General features: G+C 46.5%; 2 protein-coding genes across 3 annotated transcripts in view; both read right to left on the bottom strand.

Moving 5' to 3' along the window:
• LOC119964186 (protein PML-like) overlaps window positions 1–15,938 on the bottom strand; it is a 66,392-nt gene extending 50,454 nt beyond the window's left edge. For both annotated transcript variants that reach the window (XM_038793477.1, XM_038793480.1), the window contains exons 1-5: window positions 14,849–15,938; window positions 6,297–6,807; window positions 4,550–5,133; window positions 2,102–2,148; window positions 151–277 (exon numbers count right to left, since the gene is read on the bottom strand). In XM_038793477.1, coding sequence (XP_038649405.1) covers window positions 151–277; window positions 2,102–2,148; window positions 4,550–5,133; window positions 6,297–6,807; window position 14,849 — 1,270 coding nt within the window. In that variant the 5' untranslated portion in view covers window positions 14,850–15,938. The remainder of the gene's footprint in view (window positions 1–150; window positions 278–2,101; window positions 2,149–4,549; window positions 5,134–6,296; window positions 6,808–14,848) is intronic.
• A 3,011-nt stretch (window positions 15,939–18,949) lies between these two features.
• The window catches only part of ddx51 (DEAD (Asp-Glu-Ala-Asp) box polypeptide 51), a 46,640-nt gene continuing 45,407 nt past the window's right edge, over window positions 18,950–20,182 (bottom strand). The window contains exon 16 of the mRNA XM_038793488.1: window positions 18,950–20,107. Coding sequence (XP_038649416.1) covers window positions 20,081–20,107 — 27 coding nt within the window. The 3' untranslated portion in view covers window positions 18,950–20,080. The remainder of the gene's footprint in view (window positions 20,108–20,182) is intronic.

The raw sequence follows: 20,182 nt of genomic DNA, 5'->3' as shown, positions 1-20,182 counted from the left end.
CCGAACATCAGCTTACCCTGTAAAAGCTGCTGGCCTTTCCAACTGCCCTCCCCACTCCTCTAAAATTGTGGTGCCCAGATTGGCTATACTACTCCAGCTGAGGCCAAATCAGTGATTTGCAAAGATATCAAAAAGAAACAAGATACTTACTGGATGGTGACACCATATCTTCAAACTCATCCTCATTACTGCCATCCACAGGTGCTCCAGGCAACTCGTTCCCGGCTGGGAAGATCTCAAGGTTGGCTGAGGCTTCTCCTGAAGATCTCTCCGTGTCCTAGAACAAAACCACAGTAAGGGATACCAGAGGAATTGATAGAGTGCCGCAGTGACAAGAGCCTACTTTCTCAGGGCCACTTTACAAAATCACAGACCTTCCCTTTGAACTGGTCAAGCCAATTTGGAGCAAAGCTCATGGTGTCCTGGGCCTTGTACCGTTGGAAAGGGCAACATGTCACCATTCACCATGCCTGAGGGGGCAAAAGAACATTAAATTCTGTTCACCACACCTTCCCATTGATAGCATTCACACCTCTGAGCTAGAAGGGTTGTGAGTTCAAGTACCACTCCAGAAACTTGAGCACAGAAATCAAGCTGATAATATACTCTGGCACAGTACTGAGGGAGTGATGCAGTCGGCAGTGCACAATCTTTCAGATGAGACATTAAACCGAGGCCCTCTCAGTTGGGTCTAACACTACATTGAAATAGAGCACGGGAATGTTCCCTAGTGTCCTGACCATTTTCTATCCCTCAGCCATGATCCCCAAAACATTTATCTAATTTGTTTCTTATGAGCATATTGACTGCTGCGCTGCCTCCATAACAGCGTGAATGTTTCAATAAAAAATTAATCCATTGATCAGAAAGTGCAGCACGGTAGCATTGTGGATAGCACAATCGCTTCACAGCTCCAGGGTCCCAGGTTCGATTCCGGCTTGGGTCACTGTCTGTGCGGAGTCTGCACATCCTCCCCGTGTGTGCGTGGGTTTCCTCCGGGTGCTCCGGTTTCCTCCCACAGTCCAAAGATGTGCAGGTTAGGTGGGTTGGCCATGATAAAATTGCCCTTAGAGTCAAAAATTGCCCTTAGTGTTGGGTGGGGTTACTGGGTTATGGGGATAGGGTGGAGTTGTTGACCTTGGGTAGGGTGCTCTTTCCAAGAGCCAGTGCAGACTCGATGGGCTGAATGGCCTCCTTCTGCACTGTAAATTCTATAATTCTAAACAAAAAGTAATTCTACTTTGGCAGAGGGCGGCATGGTGGCGCAGTGGTTAGCACTGCTGCCTCACAACGCCAGGGACCTGCGCTCGATCCCGGCCTAGGGTCACTGGCTGTACGGAGTTTGCAAATTTTCCCAGTGTCTGCGTGGGTCTCACCCCCACAACCCAAAAAGATGTGCAGGGTAGGATTGGATTGGCCGCACTAAATTGCCCCTTAAATGGGAAAACAAAATGGGTATCCTTAAATTTATTTTCAAAAATGAAAGTACTTCGGGGAATCTAGATGTCTTTAATTTTCTCCATATTTTTCAAAGAATTCTCCCCGTGTCTGCGTGGGTCTCACCCCCATAACCCAAAGATGTACAGGGCAGGTGGATTGGTCACATAAATTAGAAAAAAAAGAATTGGGCACATTAATTTTATTTATAAAATATATATATTCTCAGAAAAATGCAAGTGTGCGATGTAGCTTCAAACTACACTGGCATGATTCTCCGGTTCCCCAGCTGCGTGCTTCTCCAAGGCACGCCATTCGCTGATGGTGGGATTCTAGCTTTCTGCTGCCATCAAAGCCACTACACCTGCTGGCGGGGATGTACTGCCAGCGGAAAAAATGAATCCCAACGACCGGAGAATGCTGGCTAACATAGGTGTTGCCGTAGCAACTTGCACAACCTGAGTGAACTGTAACACACAGCACCTTCCAAACTAGTCCCAGATCCAAAAACCGATCAAGTTAACCTGCTCCAGCCCCACCAGAACGCCTGTTGTTTTTATTCATCAGAGTTGGTCATCACATAAATGGTTATTAATAATAATAATAATAATAATAATATCACAGTTTCCAAACCAGCCCCATCCCCCAAGCACGCACCACTTACCAGCAAAATCTCATCATCTTCACAATCTCCAGCTTCCTTACTCTGCTCTGAAAGCAAGACAGTACAGTCAGACCGAGGTGGCTGGTTACTGAGATGAGTTCTCAGTAGTGCAACAACACTGGGGTACTGATTGCTCAGCAGATCACGCTGTCACATTTCAAAAAGCGCAATTGTATAAATATCAGTGAGGTTCTTCAATCAAAATCAAAGCTAAGATCTATGAACAATTCACATGGTAACAGAGAGATCTACAGTATAGCAACTTCATCCATTAATAGCATCAAACTGGGCAGCATGATGGCGCAGTGGTTAGCAATGCTACCTCACGGCGCCGAGGTCCCAGGTTCGATCCCGGCCCTAGGTACAGCATAAGGTTAGATATAGAGTAAATCTCCCTCTACATTGTCCAACACTCCCAGGACAGGTACAGCACAATAGAGAAATACAGCACAGAACAGGCCCTTCGGCCCACGATGCTGCGCCGAACTTTTGTCCTAGGTTAATCATAGAATTTTGGACAATTTTTCATGGCCAATCCACCCAACCTGCACATCTTTGGACTGTGGGAGGAAACCGGAGTACCCGGAGGAAACCCACGCAGTCACGGGGAGGATGTGCAGACTCCACACAGACAGTGACCCAAGTCAAAATCGAACTTGGGACCCTGGAGCTGTGAAGCAATTGTGCTATCCACAATGCTATCGTGCTGCCCTTAAGAAGTTAACCTACACTCCATTATTCTACCCTAATCCATGTACCTATCCAATAGCCGCTTGAAGGTCCCTAACTTTTGCGACTCAACTACTTCCACAGGCAGTGCATTCCATGCCCCCACTACTCTCTGGGTAAAGAACCTACCTCTGACATCCCCTCTATATCTTCCACCATTTATCTTAAATTTATGTCCCCTTGTAATGGTGTGTTCCACCCGGGGAAAAAGTCTCTGACTGTCTACTATATCTATTCCCCTAATCATCTTATAAACCTCTATCAAGTCGCCCCTCATCCTTCTCCGTTCTAATGAGAAAAGGCCTAGCACCCTCAACCTTTCCTCGTATGACCTACTCACCATTCCAGGCAACATCCTGGTAAATCTCCTTTGCACCTTTTCCAAAGCTTCCACATCCTTCCTAAAATGAGGCGACCAGAACTGCACACAGTACTCCAAATGTGGCCTGACCAAGGTTTTGTACAGCTGCATCATCACCTCACGGCTCTTAAATTCAATCCCTCTGCTAATGAACGCCAGCACGCCATAGGCCTTCTTCACAGCCCTATCCACTTGAGTGGCAACTTTCAAAGATATATGAACATAGACCCCAAGATCTCTCTGCTCCTCCACATTGCCAAGAACCCTACCGTTAACCCTGTATTCCGTATTCATATTTGTCCTTCCAAAATGGACAACCTCACACTTGTCAGGGTTAAACTCCATCTGCCACTTCTCAGCCCAGCTCTGCATTCTATCTATGTCTCTTTGAAGCCGACAACAGCCCTCCTCACTATCCACAACTCCACCAATCTTCGTATCATCTGCAAATTTACTGACCCACCCTTCAACTCCCTCATCCAAGTCGTTAATGAAAATCACAAACAGCAGAGGACCCAGAACTGATCCCTGCGGTACGCCACTGATAACTGGGCTCCAGGCTGAATATTTGCCATCCACCACCACTCTCTGTCTTCTATCGGTTAGCCAGTTTGTTATCCAACTGGCCAAATTTCCCACTATCCTATGCCTCCTTACTTTCTGCACAAGCCTACAATGGGGAACCTTATCAAATGCCTTACTAAAATCCATGTACACTACATCCACTGCTTTACCTTCATCCACATGCTTGGTCACATCCTCAAAGAAGTCAATAAGACTTGTAAGGCAAGACCTACCCCTCACAAATCCGTGCTGACTATCCCTAATCAAGCAGATTAGGTTAGATACAGAGTAAATCTCCCTCTACATTGTCCCTATCAAACACTACCAGGGCAGGTACAGCATGGTGTTGGATACAGTGTAACGCTCCCTTTGCACTGTTCCCATCAAACACACCCAGGGCAGGTTCAGCACGGGGTTAGATACGGAATAAAGCTCCCTCTGCACTGACTCCATCAAACACACCCAGGATAGGTATAGCACGGGGTTAGATGCAGCGTAAAGCTCCCTCTATACTATCCCCATCAAACACTCCCGGGACAGGTACAGCACAGGGTTAGATACAGAGTAACGCTCCCTCCACACTGTCCCCATCAAACACACCCAGGGCAGGTTCAGCACATGGTTAGATACGGAATAAAGCTACCTCTACACTGTCCCCATCAAACACACCCAGGGCAGGTTCAGCACGGGGTTAGATACAGAGTAAAGCACCCTCTGCACTGTGTCCCCATCAAGGTATAGCCTGGGTTTGAATCAGAGTAATATTTCCTCTACAGCTATTAAGCGTCTGTTACCTTTCTTGGTGACAAGATCTCCGAGTAGATTACGTGTTTCCAATGTGCATTCGGTGAAGTTTATCAAAATGCCTTCCTTACTCACATCAACTGGCATCTCTGCCACTAGGGCTGTTAGCGCTGATTTGATTGTATTGTACATTTCTATCATCTCCTCATTAGTGCCAAACTTTAGCATTTTTTCTGCCAACTCTTTCCCTGCTCCCATTCTGATAATTATTTGTTCTGTTTGTTTCAGGCTCGTCGTCAGGTTGATCCCCTCTGAATGACACCCGGTCTCCAACATCTTCAGCAATGCATCCCCTTGCTTATTGATCTCTTGTATTGTGGAAGAAGCCTTCTGTCTAATCAGTGCTTCAGTGTTATGTTTTACAATGTTAAGGCTTTCCTCCAGGAATTTCAGTTGTGTGTAGGTTTCAGTGAATTTATTGTGATTTTCTTGGATTGCGTCCACCATTTGTTTTAACTCTTCCTTCTTCAGGACTACCTCCTGCTTAATGTCATGATAACAGTGCTCTGGGGAATTGTGATAAAGCAGCAGGCAATTGCAGCAAATGCTCATGGAACATGTCTTACAGAAAAATCTGAAATAAATCAAATACATAAAGTACAATGGTGAAATAGAGATTCAACAACTTTATTTACATAGCACCGTAACATATTGAAACATCCCATGACATTTTATTTTTTTTGCGTAAATATAAAGTGCCCAATTCTTTTTTTCCCAATTAAGGGGCAATTTAGCGTGCCCAATCCACCTACCCTGCACAACCTTAGGTTGTGGGAGTGAGACCCACGCAGACATGGGGCAAACATGCAAACTCCACATGGACAGTGACCTGGGGCAAGTATTGAACCCGGGTCGGCACAGAAAGAAGCCATTCATCCCATTGAGTCTGTGCTCAGTCAGAAAGAGCCATCCAACCTAATCTGACTTTCCAATCTTGGATAGTGTCTTAAACACCCACTCAGCACACCTGCCCATGTCCCGCCCTTCTGTGAGGATATTTATTATAGAATAGTGTCATGTATCCTTCTAATACAAGTACCACAGATTAACAAACAGAGAAGTGTCTTGGTAATGTTCTTTATTAAACCAAAGAAAAAAATTCTGATCGCTATTAGTTAAATGTTTACACATTTTAAAAATTAAAACAAATTCCAATTAAGGGGCAATTTAGCGTGGCCAATCCACCTACCCTGCACATCTTTGGGTTGTGGGGGTGAAACCCGGCAGAGACAGGAGAATGTGCAAACTCCACAGGAACAGTGACCCAGGGCTGGGATCGAACCTGGCTCCTCAGCTCCATGAGGCAGCAGTGCTAACCATTGCGCCACCGTGCCATCCCTAACGTTTCCACATTGTTGGGCTGTAACTTGGCCTGGCTCATTATTCATTTACTCTCATTTCTTCCCAGTACATCTTAAACCCTATTTGTACTCCCTCCATTTTTTTGATTGATTAACTATGTACTTCCTTTATTTTTTACCTCTTTGATTGGACTGTTAATGAGGGTCGTCAGTTTGATCATTTAGGCCTCACCTGCCTAGCCATCACAGAATATGTCTTTAGAGGTGCATATATATTATATATTAATGAAAGCTACAATGGCAGTTTGACCTGGTACCCCTAAACTTACGACCAACAACCTTCTCAATCAGGGGAACATGCATACTGAAAGGAGATCTGAAGGCCAAAATAGTAGGGGGAATATAATCTGGAGGATAAATCTCTGTATAGTATTACCTAATGTGCTGTTCCTTGTGGTTTGGACAAATGGTCTGTTTCCCATTTCTTGCCAAAGTAACAAAGTCTTCACTGTTAATCATCTTCAGATCATCCAGAGTCTTCACAAAGTGCCCATATCGCTCCATCAACAGCTGGTGGGAATGGCAACATCTTATGCACAAGAACCGGTCGCACTCGAAGCACAGGGAGGTGGCAGACCTGTCATCCCCACAGACCTGGCACAGACTACACCGGATGTCCAACTCCACTCCAATCCTCCCCCTTAACTGCAGCTTGCTCAACACGTTTGCAACAAACTCGTTGTCCTGTAAGTTAGTGATGTCTCCGTTGGTGGGGGCACTGCAGACAGGACAGGTAGAAGAACTTTGACTTGCCCACTCTTTCTGTAGACAATCCTGGCAAATGCTGTGCAGGCACGGGAGAAGTTTGGGTCTGGCGAGCTGTTTATTACAAACTCCACATTCAAGTTTTTCAGACAGTGGACTCTCTTCAGATGCTGTTTCCGCCACTTTAACAAAGAAAAGACATTGAAATGAACAACAAGGTTTGTTGATAAAAGAACATCAAAAGACAGGCAGATAATTCTGAAGAATTAAACCACGAGGGAAAGTCCTGTGTCCAGACTGGCATTCTTGGTCAGAGCAGAATCCCTATACTTCGGCAGATCCACTCACTATCTGAGTTTATAATAAATGGTCTCTGGGCTCACCTATCAGCAGCATCTTGGATTGGATTTGTTTATTGTCACGTGTACCAAGGTACAGTGAAAAATATTTTTCTGCCTGCAGCTCATACAGATCATTGGTACATAATAATCGTTTATTGTCACAAGTATGTGAAAAGCCTCTAGTTGCCACATTCCGGCACCTGTTTGGGTAATACTGGTACGGGAATTGAACCCACGCTGCTGGCCTTGTTCTGCATTGCAAACCAGATGCCTCGCCCACGGAGCTAAACCAGCCCTTGAAAAGTAAATACACAACAGGGCAATACAAAGGTCTCTTCCCTTAGCAGGAACAAAATGCATTTATACAGTATCTTGAATATACGTCCACCTCCGTAACAAATCAGAAAGGCCCTGGTCCTTTACAGTGTAATCAGAAAAAAAATTTGTCATTGAGCCCACCAAGATGCCTGGGCAGTAGGATTCACCGCCAATGCTGGTAATCAATGTCCAGGGAGTAATCAATGGCATGCGTTTCCCCTCTGATCACTGGTTTAACAGGGGGTGCCCTTCATCAATCAAAAGGGCTTCTATTCATAGAATTTACAGTGCAGAAGGCCATTTGGCCCATCAAGTCTGCACCGTCTCTTGGAAAGAGCACTCTACCCTAGCCTACACCTCTACCCTAGCCTACACTTCCACCCTATCCCCATAACCCTGCAACCCCACCCAACACTAAGGGCAATTTTGGACACCAAGGGTAATTTAGCATGGCCAGTCCACCCAACCTGCACATCTTTGGACTGTGGGAGAAAACCGGAGCACCGGAGGAAACCCACACACACACGGGGAGAACGTGCAGTCTCCGCAGACAGTGACCCAAGCCGGGAATCGAACCTGGGACCCTGGAACTGTGAAGCAATTGTGCTAACCACTATGCTACCGTGCTGCCCCCTCAATGTGCAGTTGGTGTGCGACCACGAGATGCCCATCACATACGTCTGCATCCAATATCCAGGTAGTACGCACAACGCTTACAGCCTGGCACACTCTGTGTTTCCCGGCACCTTCGAGGCACTCCTTCGGGTTGGCTCTTGGGCGACAAGGGTTATCCACTGAGGTCATGGCTGATGCCTGTCCGGAGGCCCCAGGCAAACGCGGAGAGCGTTATAATGATGCCCGTGCAGCAACCAGGAGGGTCCTTGAAAAAATGCACTGGACTCTAGATGCACTTCCGATGCCTGGACCACTCTGGTGAGACATTAAAACATAGCTCCAGGAGGATCTCAAACATCGCACTGGCCTGTTACACCCAACACAACATTTTGCAACAAAGGTGTGACATACTGGAGGAGAAGTACAAATGTCAGGCCTCATCTGACCAGGAGAATGAGGAAGGTGTCCAGGAGGATCTGGGCATGGAGCCGGACGGAGATGACACAGCAGTCCACCCAATGTGTGCGTCAGGGCCGCTGCACATGGGACAATCTCATCACATCCCTATTGCATACTAGGAGGTATGTGCACCCATAGCTCCCACTCCCTGTCCCAGCTCTCTATCCCCCCCACTTAATTCCCCTGTCCTACCTCTTGCCCCCCCATACTTCATTTTCCCAACACAGCAGCATTCCCTTCTACTTAACCTCTCATCCCTTCCCTCAGTCCTTCACTCTACCTTCCCTCTCCCTCAGTCCTTCACTCTACCTTCCCTCTCCCTCAGTCCCTCACTATACCTTCCCCCTACTCTTCCACTCCTTCTCATTATCGCAGGTTCCCATCACCACGGGATGTTGACCCTGGGTCGGCTGTATCAATGGATCTTGTCTATGGGACAGAGGATAATGACGACTCATTGTGAGATTTGAATTTGATTTGTCACGTGTACCGAGGTACAGTGAAAAGTATTGTTCTGCGTACAGTCCAGACAGATCATTCCACACATGAAAAAACATAGGACATGCATAAATATAGCATAAATAAGCATAATATTTGACAAAGTCGGATTCCAGCCCTTAGGATAACTTTCCACTGTCTGCCTAGGTGATCCCTGCATGTGTGCTGGCAAATTTTTCTCACAGGCCTATATATTTGAGAGGAGAGGGGGGCTAGACAGAGCTCTGGAGGCTGTACTGTCACCTGGCGTTACCTGTCCTGAAGGCCAGCCCTCGTCTGAACCATGGTACTGAGACTGGATCATGTCCCTCAGGGAGTGAGACATGTCCCTCACTACCTCGGTCATGTCCCTCTGTGCATGAGACATGTCCCTCTCTGACTGGACAAGGTCAGTCAATGCCCGGCCAATGCTCTGGATGCCCTCAGCCATGACCCTTTGTGACTGGGCCAAGCTCTGGAGCTCCACAGCAATGTCCACGTGGGCCTGATACATTTTTAAAAAATATTTATTTTTCCAATTAAGGGGCAATTTAACGTGGCCAATCCATCTACCCTGCACATCTTTGGGTTCTGGGGGGGTGAGACACACGCTGACTCGGGGAGAATATACAAACTCCACACAGACAGTGACACAGGGCCGGGATTGAACCCGGGTCCTCAGCACCGTGAGGCAGCAGTGTTAAGCACTGCGCCACCGTGCTGCCTGTGAGCCTGGTACGGGTCTGCCTGTGACTGAGCTCTCCTGTCCTGTGCCTCAGCCATTGACTGTACAATGTGTCCCAAGCCTTGGACGTCTTGACCCATGGCTCTGACCTCCTGCTCCAGGCCTTCCACTGTAGACCCGTTCATTGTTGGCCTGGGTGTCACGCATTGTCGGCACCGTCTCCTGTGCCTGAAGGTGGTTGGACTTCTCCAGCTGTACCTGCAGACACTGGAAAGTTGCTGATACTTCCTCCTGTAAATTCTCACTCTGCTTCTGCATCTGTACCAGTGATGGGATCATACTTTCCTGAAGCACGACACCTGTCTGGACAACAGTTTTTTCCTGGGATTGGGCAGCCCTCCGACTGCCCGCTCCCTTGGGAATCCCTGCCTCCACCTGATTGATGTGCTGCAGGATGTGTGAAGTGCTCATCAGAGAGTGACCCAAGAGCCTCATCACTAACATTTTCCACCAAAGTGATAGTCTCTGTGATGGTGGATGGTGCAGATGCCATCAGTGCCGAAATGCGATGTCTCCCTGGAGTGGGTAGCCGGGTGGGATAGGGATCTGGCTGAGGGGAAGTGACCCTGAAAGGCCTGACCTCGTCTGATGGTAATCCTGCAGGACAAAAAACATGGGTGAGACCCTGGGAAGGATTGGTCTGTGGGAGAGGGGTGGCTCATTTGCTATAGAGACATCAGAGTGGTATTGGCCTCTCACTTGTTTGGTCCATGCTGACCTCCAGCGATGCCATTACCCTCTTCATCAGCCTTGCCCGCGAGTTACATTGTCTTCTCCTCAACTGGGGTGTAGACCCAAAAGGTCTAGGATGCCCCCTCCGGTCTTCTGGCACTCGCACTTATTATAGGCCACTTTATCCCAGGGGACATAGTGAGACGTTAGGAGGTGGGTTATATGGGGAGTCTGTAATTGGTGGCATGTGTGTGCAAGACTCCTGGCCAAAGAGGACAATACATGTGTTAGGTTTTGGAGGAGTGTGGATTGTAAGGGAGATGCTTGCAGCTGGGGTGCTGTTGGCCTCGAGGGGATTGGGGGCAGATGTGAGGAATGAGGGAAGGGGGTGATGCCAAAGGTACAGAAGTGGTGACTTGCCCGAGCTGCCAAAAGGAGGCCATTCATCTTCTTCTGGAATTGTGTGTCGTCCTCTTGGTGAGGCCGGCAGCACTGACTGCCTCTGCCATCTCCTCCCAGGCACTGCTCATGAGAACGGGTTTCAGTCTGCGCCCCACCCTGGGGAAGAGACTGCCTTCCGCTCCTCAATGGCATTGAGCAGTCTGTCCAATACAATTGAAGTTGAAATTAAATTGAAAATTGCTTATTGTCACAATAGGCTTCAAATGAAGTTACTGTGAAAAGCCCCTAGTCGCCACATTCCAGCGCCGGTTCGGGGAGGCTGGTACGGGAATTGAACCCGCGCTGCTGGCCTTGTTCTGCTTTACAAGCCAGCTGTCTAGCCCACTGTGCTAAACCAGCCTCTTCAGGGCTTTCAAAAAAATTTCAACCAGACGCCTGCCATTAGGGCTGCATGCTTTTTCTCTTCAGATAATGATCCAATCTTTGAAAACCACGATTGAATCTGCCTCACCCAAGCTCTCAGGCAGTGAATTCTAGGTCCTAACCACTCCTGTGCAAAAAAAGCTTTTGCCTCACATCACATACAGTCACAGAGGTTTACAGCATGAAAACAGGCCCTTCAGCCCAACTTGTCCATGCTGCCCAGTTTTTACCACTAAGCTAGTCCCAATTTCCCGCATTTGGCTCAGATCCCTCAAGCAATTCTTTTGCCAACCACACTAAATTGGTGTCCTCTAGTTCACTACCGGTCCACCATTGGAAACACTTCACCCCATCCACTCCACACCCTTCTTGTTTCGAACACTATAGGTTGGGATTCTCGGACCCGAGTTCACCACGCCACCGCTGCCAGCCAGAATGGAGAATTTAGCGTTCAGCCAAAATGCCATTCAGCGCTGCGGGACCGGAGAATCCCGCTGGCGTGAACAGACGGAGAAGTCCAGCCGATCTCAGGAATGAGGGACAGAGGCGGCATGTGGCACAGTGGTTAGCACTGGGACTATAGTGCTGAGGACCCGGGTCCGAATCCCGGCCCTGGGTCACTGTCCGTGTGGAGTTAGTACATTCTCTCCATGTCTGCGTGGGTTTCACCCCCACCACACAAAGATGTGCAGGTTTGGTGGATTGGCCACGCTAAATTACCCCTTAATTCGGAAAAAAAATAATTGGGTACTCTAAATGTTAAAAAAAGGAATGAGGGACTTCAGATATGGGGAAAAACTGGGGAAGCAGAGATTGGTTTCCTTAGAACAGGGAAGCTTCAGGAGATATTTCATGGCAGGATTCAAATTACTCTGTTCTGATAGAGTAAATAAACCATTTCCACCAGCAGGAGCCTAGGTAACCAGGGGACGGTACTTAGCACAAAAGAACCAAGGGTGAGATAAGGAGAATATTGTTCCTCTCAATGCATTGCCTGGAATACACATTGTTTCTAGTTGTCATGGGTGACTTTAACTTTCCAAATATTGATTGGAACCTCTATAGGTCGAACAGTTTGGATGGGGCAGTTTTTGTACAATGTGTGCAGGAGGGTTTCCTGACACAATATGTGGATAGGCCGACAAGAGGGTGGGCCACATTGGATTTGGTACTGGATAATGAACCGGGCCAAGTGTTAGATTTGTTTGTGGGAGAGCACTTTGGAGATAGTGACCACAGTTCGGTGACTATCACTATAGAAATGGAGAGGGATAGGAACATACGGCAGGGCAAGGTTTATAATTGGGGGAGGGGTAATTATGGTGTGATTAGGCAAGAATTAGGGAGCATAAGATGGGAACAGAAACTGTCAGGGAAAGGCACAAATGAAAAGTGGAGCTTGCTCAAGGAACAAATACTGCGTGTCCTTGACAGGTATGTCCCTGTCAAGCAGGGAGCAAATGGCCGTGTGAGGGAATCATGGTTCACAAAAGAGATTGAATGTCTTGTCAAGAGGAAAAAGGAAGCATATGTAAGGATGAGAAAACAAGGTTCAGTTGGGTCGCTTGAGGGTTACAAGGTAGCAAGGAATGAGCTAAAAAAAAAGGGCTTAGGAGAGTTAGGAGGGGGGCATGATAAGTCCTTGGCAGGTCGGATCAAGGAAAACCATCAGGCTTTTTACTCTTATGTGAGAAATAAAAGAATGACCAGGTGAGGTTAGGGCTAGTCAAGGACGTAGTGGGAACTTGTGCATGGAGTCAGAAGAGATAGGAGAGGCGTTGAATGAATACTTTTCTTCAGTGTTCACCAAGGAGAGGGGTTATGTTTTTGAGGATGTGTGTGAGATACAGGCGGGTAGGCTGGAGGAGGTAGATGTTCTGAGGGAAGATGTATTAGCAATTTTGAAAAACGTGAGGGTCGACAAGTCCCCAGGGCCAGATGGGATATATCTTAGGATTCTTTGGGAGGCAAGGGATGAGATTGCAGAGCCTTTGGCTTTGATCTTTGGGTCCTCACTGTCCACGGGGATAGTGCCAGAGGACTGGAGAGTGGCGAATGTTGCTCCTCTGTTCAAGAAAGAGAATGGGAATGACCCTGGTAATTATAGGGCGATAAGTCTTACTTCAGTGGTCGGTAAGTTAATAGAAAAGGTCCTGAGGGATAGGATTAATGACCATTTGGAAAGATGCAGCTTAATCCGGGATAGTCAACACGTATTCGTGAAGTGTAAGTCTTGCCTCACAGATTTGATTGAATTATTTGAGGAGGTAACTAAGTGTGTAGATGAAGGTAGAGCAGTTGATGTCGTATACATGGATTTTAGTAAGGCATTTGAGAAGGTTCCCCATGGCCGGCTCATGAAGAAAGTAAGGAGGTGCGGGATAGAGGGAAATTTTGCCAATTGGATAAGTAACTGGCTATCACATAGAAGACAGAGGGTAGTGGTGGATGGAAAATTTTCAGACTGGAGTCCAGTTACCACCGGTGTACCACATGGATCAGTGCTGGGTCCTCTGCTATTTGTGATTTTTATAAATGACTTGGAGGAGGGGGCTGAAGGGTGGGTCAGTAAATTTGCTGATGACACCAAGATTGGTGGAGTAGTGGATGAGGTGGAGGCCTGTTGTAGGCTGTAAAGAGACATTGATAGGATGCAGAGCTGGGCCGAAAAATGGCAGATGGAGTTTAACCCTGATAAGTGCGAGGTGATTCATTTTGGTAGGACAAATTTGAATGCGGATTACAGGGTCAATGGCAGGGTTCTCAGGAATGTGAAGGAACAGAGATCTTGGGGTTCATGTCCACAGATCTCTGAAGGTTGCCACTCAAGTGGATAGAGCCGTGAAGAAGGCTTATAGTGTGTTAGCGTTTATTAACAGGGGGCTTGAGTTTAAGAGCTGTGGGGTTATGCTGCAACTGTACAGGACCCTGGTGAGACCACATTTGGAGTATTGTGTTCTGGTCACCTCACAAAAGGAGGGATGTGGAAGCATTGGAAAGGGTGCAAAGGAGATTTACCAGGATGCTGCCTGGTTTGGAGGGTAGGTCTTATGAGGCGAGGCCGAGGGAGTTAGGGATTTTCTCTTTGGAGCGGAGGAGGATGAGAGGCGACTTAATAGAGGTTTATAAAATGATGAGGATAGATAGAGTGGACGTTCAGAGACTATTTCCTCGTGTGGGTGTAGCTGTTACAAGGGGGCATAACTATAAGGTTCAGGGTGGGAGATATAGGGGGGATGTCCGAGGTAGGTTCTTTACTCAGAGAGTGGTTAGGGTGTGGAATGGACTGCCTGCTGTGATAGTGGAGTCGGACACTTTAGGAACTTTCAAGCGGTTACTGGATAGGCACATGGAGCACACCAGAATGACAGGGAGTGGGATAGCTTGATCTTGGTTTTGGACAAAGCTCGGCACAACATCGAGGGCCGAAGGGCCTGTTCTGTGCTGTACTATTCTATGCATTCTAGACACTAAACCACCCCGTGCGAAAGAGATTTCACCTTCAATCATTTTGTCAGCCACCATAACAGTGTTTCCAAAGTCAATACTGATTCTCAAAAGGCCATTGGTTAGTGATTGGAAAGGAAACATTTGCGGGGGGGGGGGGGGGGGGGAAGGGAGGGCAGCACCTGGATACCTCGATTGAAGAGTTACAATCACCAAACACTTTGCGTTAATAATCCCCATAGAGCTTGTCCACTTTTAACCCCCAGCCCACCTTTACTTCTTCAAAGTAAAAAACGTTATTCCTCAATTAAACCAAATACTTACTGGTGGAAACGTGCTGTTTCAGACTTATCACAACAGGAGCGTGTTAAATTCGGAGTGTCAGAGGCGGACTGGAAGCTGGGGACCTGGTCCCAATGTAACTAAAACCTGCGACTGAATACTGAGGATTGAAGCGGGGATCTGACCACCAGGCTCCGTTTCGCGGGCTCCCACAAAAGGTTTTCTCCAGCCGATATGGTCTCTGAGAAATTGAAAGTGAAAGTAAATACTCCCATGTTCCGGTCCAGCCCACATTCTGCACTGGCTGATCCAGCGACATGTATTTGGCAGTGAAGCCACTTTATAGCAGCTGGAATTATTCCAGACTGGCAAACCCGGTCCAACCCTCAAGTGTTCCCCATACTGAACTGTCAGACATCCGAAGACTGAAGCAGGAGGAGGCTATTCAGCCCCTCAAATCTGTTCTGTTAATTCAGGGCTAATCTATGCCTTGATTCCATCTACCCTTCTTGATTCCACAATCCTTCTATAACCCAAACCTAACAAAAAATTATTAATCTCCGTTTTGTAGTTTACAAATGACCTTGCTCAGTATCTTTCTGGGAGATTTCCACTGCCTTGTGTGTGAGGATTGATAAAAGTAAAATCGTTATAGGCCCAGGGAGAGCTGCTTGGTGGTGATTTAACTCGAGGATCACCTCAGCTGGTACAGTAATTGAACTGCTGCACCGTCGGTCTCACTCAGCCCCCACTATCCCTGATATCACTTAGAGCTGCATTGCTCTTTAACATCTTCTACCCTCTTGTTCTGAACTCTTCAATCTGACTATCCCAAATTCATTAATCGTTTTAATCATTTAGGGTGTCACTGTTGAAATTAGCAGTGGCAGAGCTAGGTTTGTCCATCGGGGAGAGTGGGGATTTGAATTTTGGCATGAATGGGGACCGAACTGGGAAAGGCTGATTTACCAACCTTCCAAATCCTCATTGGCTGGCCTCAAAATAATTGAACGAAGAGCTCATGGCCCTGACTGGCTACTACACCGTAGGTTATTTACAATATTCACAGTTCATTTATATTAGGGATACCCGTCAAATTATTCAATTGCAAAAGGCCTCACCAGTACACACTTTCCAAAATAGCACCCAAGTAGAAAGATCACAAGGTGCAGGAGAAACAGGGACGGCAGCTCCCCCCCCCCCCCCCCGGATACTAATAATCTTTATTAGTGTCACAAGTAGTCTTACATTAACACTGTAATGAAGTTACTGTGAAAAGCCTCAAATTGCCACATTCCAGCACCTGTTCGGGAGAATTCAAAATGTCCAAATCACCTAATAGCACAACTTTCAGGACTGGGGGGGGGGGGGGGGGGGAAGAGAGAGAGAGAGAGAGGAACGGGAGCACCCGGAGGAAACCCACACAGATTCAGCAGTGATCTAAGCAGGAATCGAACCTGGGATCCTGGCGCTGTGAAGCAACAGTACTAACCACTTTGCTACAATCCCACCACGGCAATGACAAGAACGTCAAAATCTGTTTTGAAGAGGGAGATAGAGAGCAGAGAGATTTGGTGAGGCAATTACACACAGCATGGACCAGGAAGTTGCATGGACTACATCAAGCTCCAAGAACACGAAAGGATGTGCAGGTTGGAATAGATGCGTTGAGGCTGTGGAGGAAGGCATAATTAGGATTGTCAATCTGATTCAGTGAGCACAGGTTGCTGAGGTAGGTCAGGGGTGATGGCAAGGGAAGGGGTCACATAGCGTGGAACATTTGACATTTCTGTGGAGACGATAAGGCTGGTAAGGAAGAGTCTACGACATCAAGTTGAATATTAATATTGATTTATAAGAATGGTCCCAGGTTTGAGGGTTTTTGGTTACATTGATATTGGTGAAGTTGGGGATGTTTTCCGCAGAGCTCGAGAAGTGTTCAGAATCATGAGTTTGGACAGAATTGGATAAGAAGAAACTGTTCCATTGATGAAAGGTTTAAAGTCAGAGGACACCAGCATTCCTCTGATCAGGTGGCATGGTAGCACAGTGGTTAGCACTGTTGTTTCACAGCTCCAGGGTACTAAGTTCGATTACCAGTTTGGGTCACTGTCTGTGTGGAGTCTGCACCTTCTCCCTGTGTCTGCATGGGTTTCCTGCGGGTGCTCCGGTTTCCTCCCACAGTTGAAAGATGTGCAGGTTAGGTGGAGCCCTTAGTGTCCAAAAAGGTTAGGTGGGGTTACCAGGATAGGGTGGAGGTCTGGGCTTAAGTAGGGTGTTCTTTCCAAGGGCTGTGCAGACTCAATGGGCCGAATGGCCTCCTTCTGCACTACAAATTCTATGATTCTCTGAACTCCGGAGAATACAGACCCAGTCTCCTCAATCTCTTCTCATAAAGCAATCCCACTATTCCAGAGATTAGTCTGGTGAATTTCCACTGCAGTTCTTCTATAGCTAGTATATCATGGAGTCACAGGACATCAGCCATCAAGCATCTATCTATTCTGATCCCATTTTCCAGCACTTGGAGCATAGCCTTGTATGCTATGGCATTTCAAGTGCTCATCAGGGTGAGACACCCGGTCTGGTTTTGAGGTTGCATGCAATCAGCCTTCCCCTGGGCGAGCGGTCAGAAATGGGGATGATGTTGATGGCAAGATATGGTTAGAGACATTTTACAGTATGAAAATACTATATAAATGCATCTCTGGGTTGTCAGGTTAGCCTAACTTCAGTCATTGGTAAGATTTTAGAGTCCATTATTAAAGATGAGATCGCAGTGTACTTCAAAGTGCATGATAAAATAGGACTGAGTCAGCACGGCTTTGTCAAAGGGAGGTCATGTCTGACAAATCTGTTAAGAGTTCTTTGAGGAGGTAACAAGGAAGTTAGGCAAAGGAGAACCAGTGGATGTTATTGATTTAGATTTCCAGAAGGTCTTTGACAAGGTGGCTTAAATAAATTAAGTGCCCATGGTGTTAAGGATAGGATCCTGGCATGGATAGAGGATTGGCTGACTTGCAGAAGGCAGAGTGGGGCTAAAGGTGTCTTTTCAGGATGCCAGGCGGTGACTAATGTGTCTCAAGGGTCTGTGCTGGGACTACAACTTTTCACAATATACATTAATGATGTGGAAGAAGGAACTGAAGGCACTGTTGCTAGGTTTGCAGATGATACAAAGATTTGTGGAGGGACATGTAGTATTGAAGAAGCAGGGAGGCTGCAGAAGGATTTGGACAGGATATGGGAGTGGGCAAATAAGTGGCAGATGGAATACAATAGGGAAAAGTGTGAGGTTTGCACTTTGGAAGGAAGAATGGAGGCATAGACTATTTTCTAAATGGGGAAATGCTTAGGAAATCAGAAACACAAAGGGACTTAAGAGTCCTTTGTTCACACTTCTCTTAAGGTTAACGTGCAGGTTCAGTCAGCAGGTAGGAAGACAAATGAAATGTTAGCATTCATGTTGAGAGGGCTACAATACAAGACCAGGGATGTACTTCTGAGGCTGTATAAAGGCTCTGGTCAGACCTATTTGGAGTATTGTGAGCAGTATCCAAGGAAAGAAGTGCTGGACTTGGAAAGGGTCCAGAGGAGGTTCACAAGAATGATCCCTGGAATGAAGAGCTTGTCGTATGAGGCCTCGAGGTCGGTACTCGGAGTTTAGAAGGATGAAGGGGGGATCTTATTGAAACTTACAGGATACTGCGAGGCCTGGATAGAGTGGATGTGGAGAGGATGTTTCCATTTGTATGAAAAACTAGAACTAGAGGATACAATCTCAGACTAAAGGGGCAATCCTTTCAAACTGAGATGAGGAGGACCTTCTTCAACCAGAGGGTAGTGAATCTGTGGAACTCATTGCCGCAGAAGGCTGTGGAGGCCAAATCACTGAGTGTCTTTAAGACAGAAATAGATAGGTTTTTGCTTAATAAGGGGATCAGGGGTTATGGGGAGAAGGCAGGAGAATGGAGATGAGAAAAATATCAGCCATGATTGAATGGCAGAGCAGACTCGATGGCCTGAGTGGCCAAATACTGCTCCTTTGTCTTATGATCTTAGAAAAACAATGACTTGTATTCAGTATTTAACTATAGGAAATTCTGGTAGATCTATAATTTAGGACTGAAGTAACACACCCAATTCTGAAATAATACCCTTTATTACTTCAGTAAACATATCCACCTTCTCATTAACTTCCAAAGTCAATCATGGTTTGAAAATACGTTATTTAAAAAAAGTTTTTAATGATTGCACATTGGTTCATGTGCAGTTCATTGATTAGAAATCTGGTTGAGATTCCACTCCTGCTTGTGACCCGACGCATGTTTTTTTAATGTGCATCTTAACCAAGAACAGGGATGGCGTGAGATGATGATTCCCAGAGTGGAACAGTCTACAAAATGTCACTATTCATACACTCGCCTCGATAGGTTGTGTAATGCAAATGGTTTCTTTGTTGTTGAGGTCAAGCATCTTCTGAAGTATTCGCTTTGCTTTCCTTTTGATTGATGGCAGCAATTTAATCAGTTTTAACAAGGTGGCTTTCCTCCTCCTCCTATTGTTTCTCCAGGATATCATCTGGCTCTTTTAAACTTGCTCCAGTAGAAAACACTCCATTGGGCTTCAAATAAAACAGCCCATCGGTATATCTAACCCCAGCAACAAACTGGATGCTACATTACACCACACCAATCCCATCCAAGGAAAGAAGCCTTCATGTGGAATTTCAATTTCAGCTTCCCCCGGTCCCTTGCTGAGATTTTCCTGAGCTGAAGAGCGACTGCAAAACCAGCAAGAAGTCAACGTCCTTGCAAGAGGAAAGGATAGGAAATTCAACAGAGGGGACCCAGGGAAACAAATTGCAGTAAGGCCATTGAAATATGTGGCTCTCGGATGTTAAGCTGTTGGTTCAACACTTGCCATGACCAACATTGTGTCACAGTTCTGAACAGTTTTACAGGCCAGCTGCAAAATCCAGAGACCAAATCTGCCACTCAATGTCATAAGTCACAGTAATACTGAGAACCTATTGCAATACAGGTGTGAATACTGAAACCATTGCCAAAACAATCCTTCACACACGTCTCAGTACTCCCAAAATATAAATTATCCATTAAAATTATTAATTGTCTATAGAAAGCATCATTTATATATAAACATCTTTTTGGGAAAGGCAATATCAGAGTTTTCCCAATCGAGGCTCCCTCATTAATCCAGATGGGCAGTGAATTTTCTTTGTCCTGATCATCTTCAATCTTCCTGTTGCTTTGTTCAGAGATGCTTCCTCCTTTTTTCATCCTGTGTAAAAATATATATGAACTGAAATATTGGCAATGTCACTAACAGGCACTGAATCAGAAGCTCCTGGGATAT

The sequence above is a fragment of the Scyliorhinus canicula genome, chromosome 1 (genome assembly GCF_902713615.1).
Source record: "Scyliorhinus canicula chromosome 1, sScyCan1.1, whole genome shotgun sequence".
Lineage (NCBI taxonomy): Eukaryota > Metazoa > Chordata > Chondrichthyes > Carcharhiniformes > Scyliorhinidae > Scyliorhinus > Scyliorhinus canicula.
The sequence above is the reverse complement of the archived record's forward strand: the minus strand, read 5'-3'. Positions and strand labels throughout refer to the sequence as shown.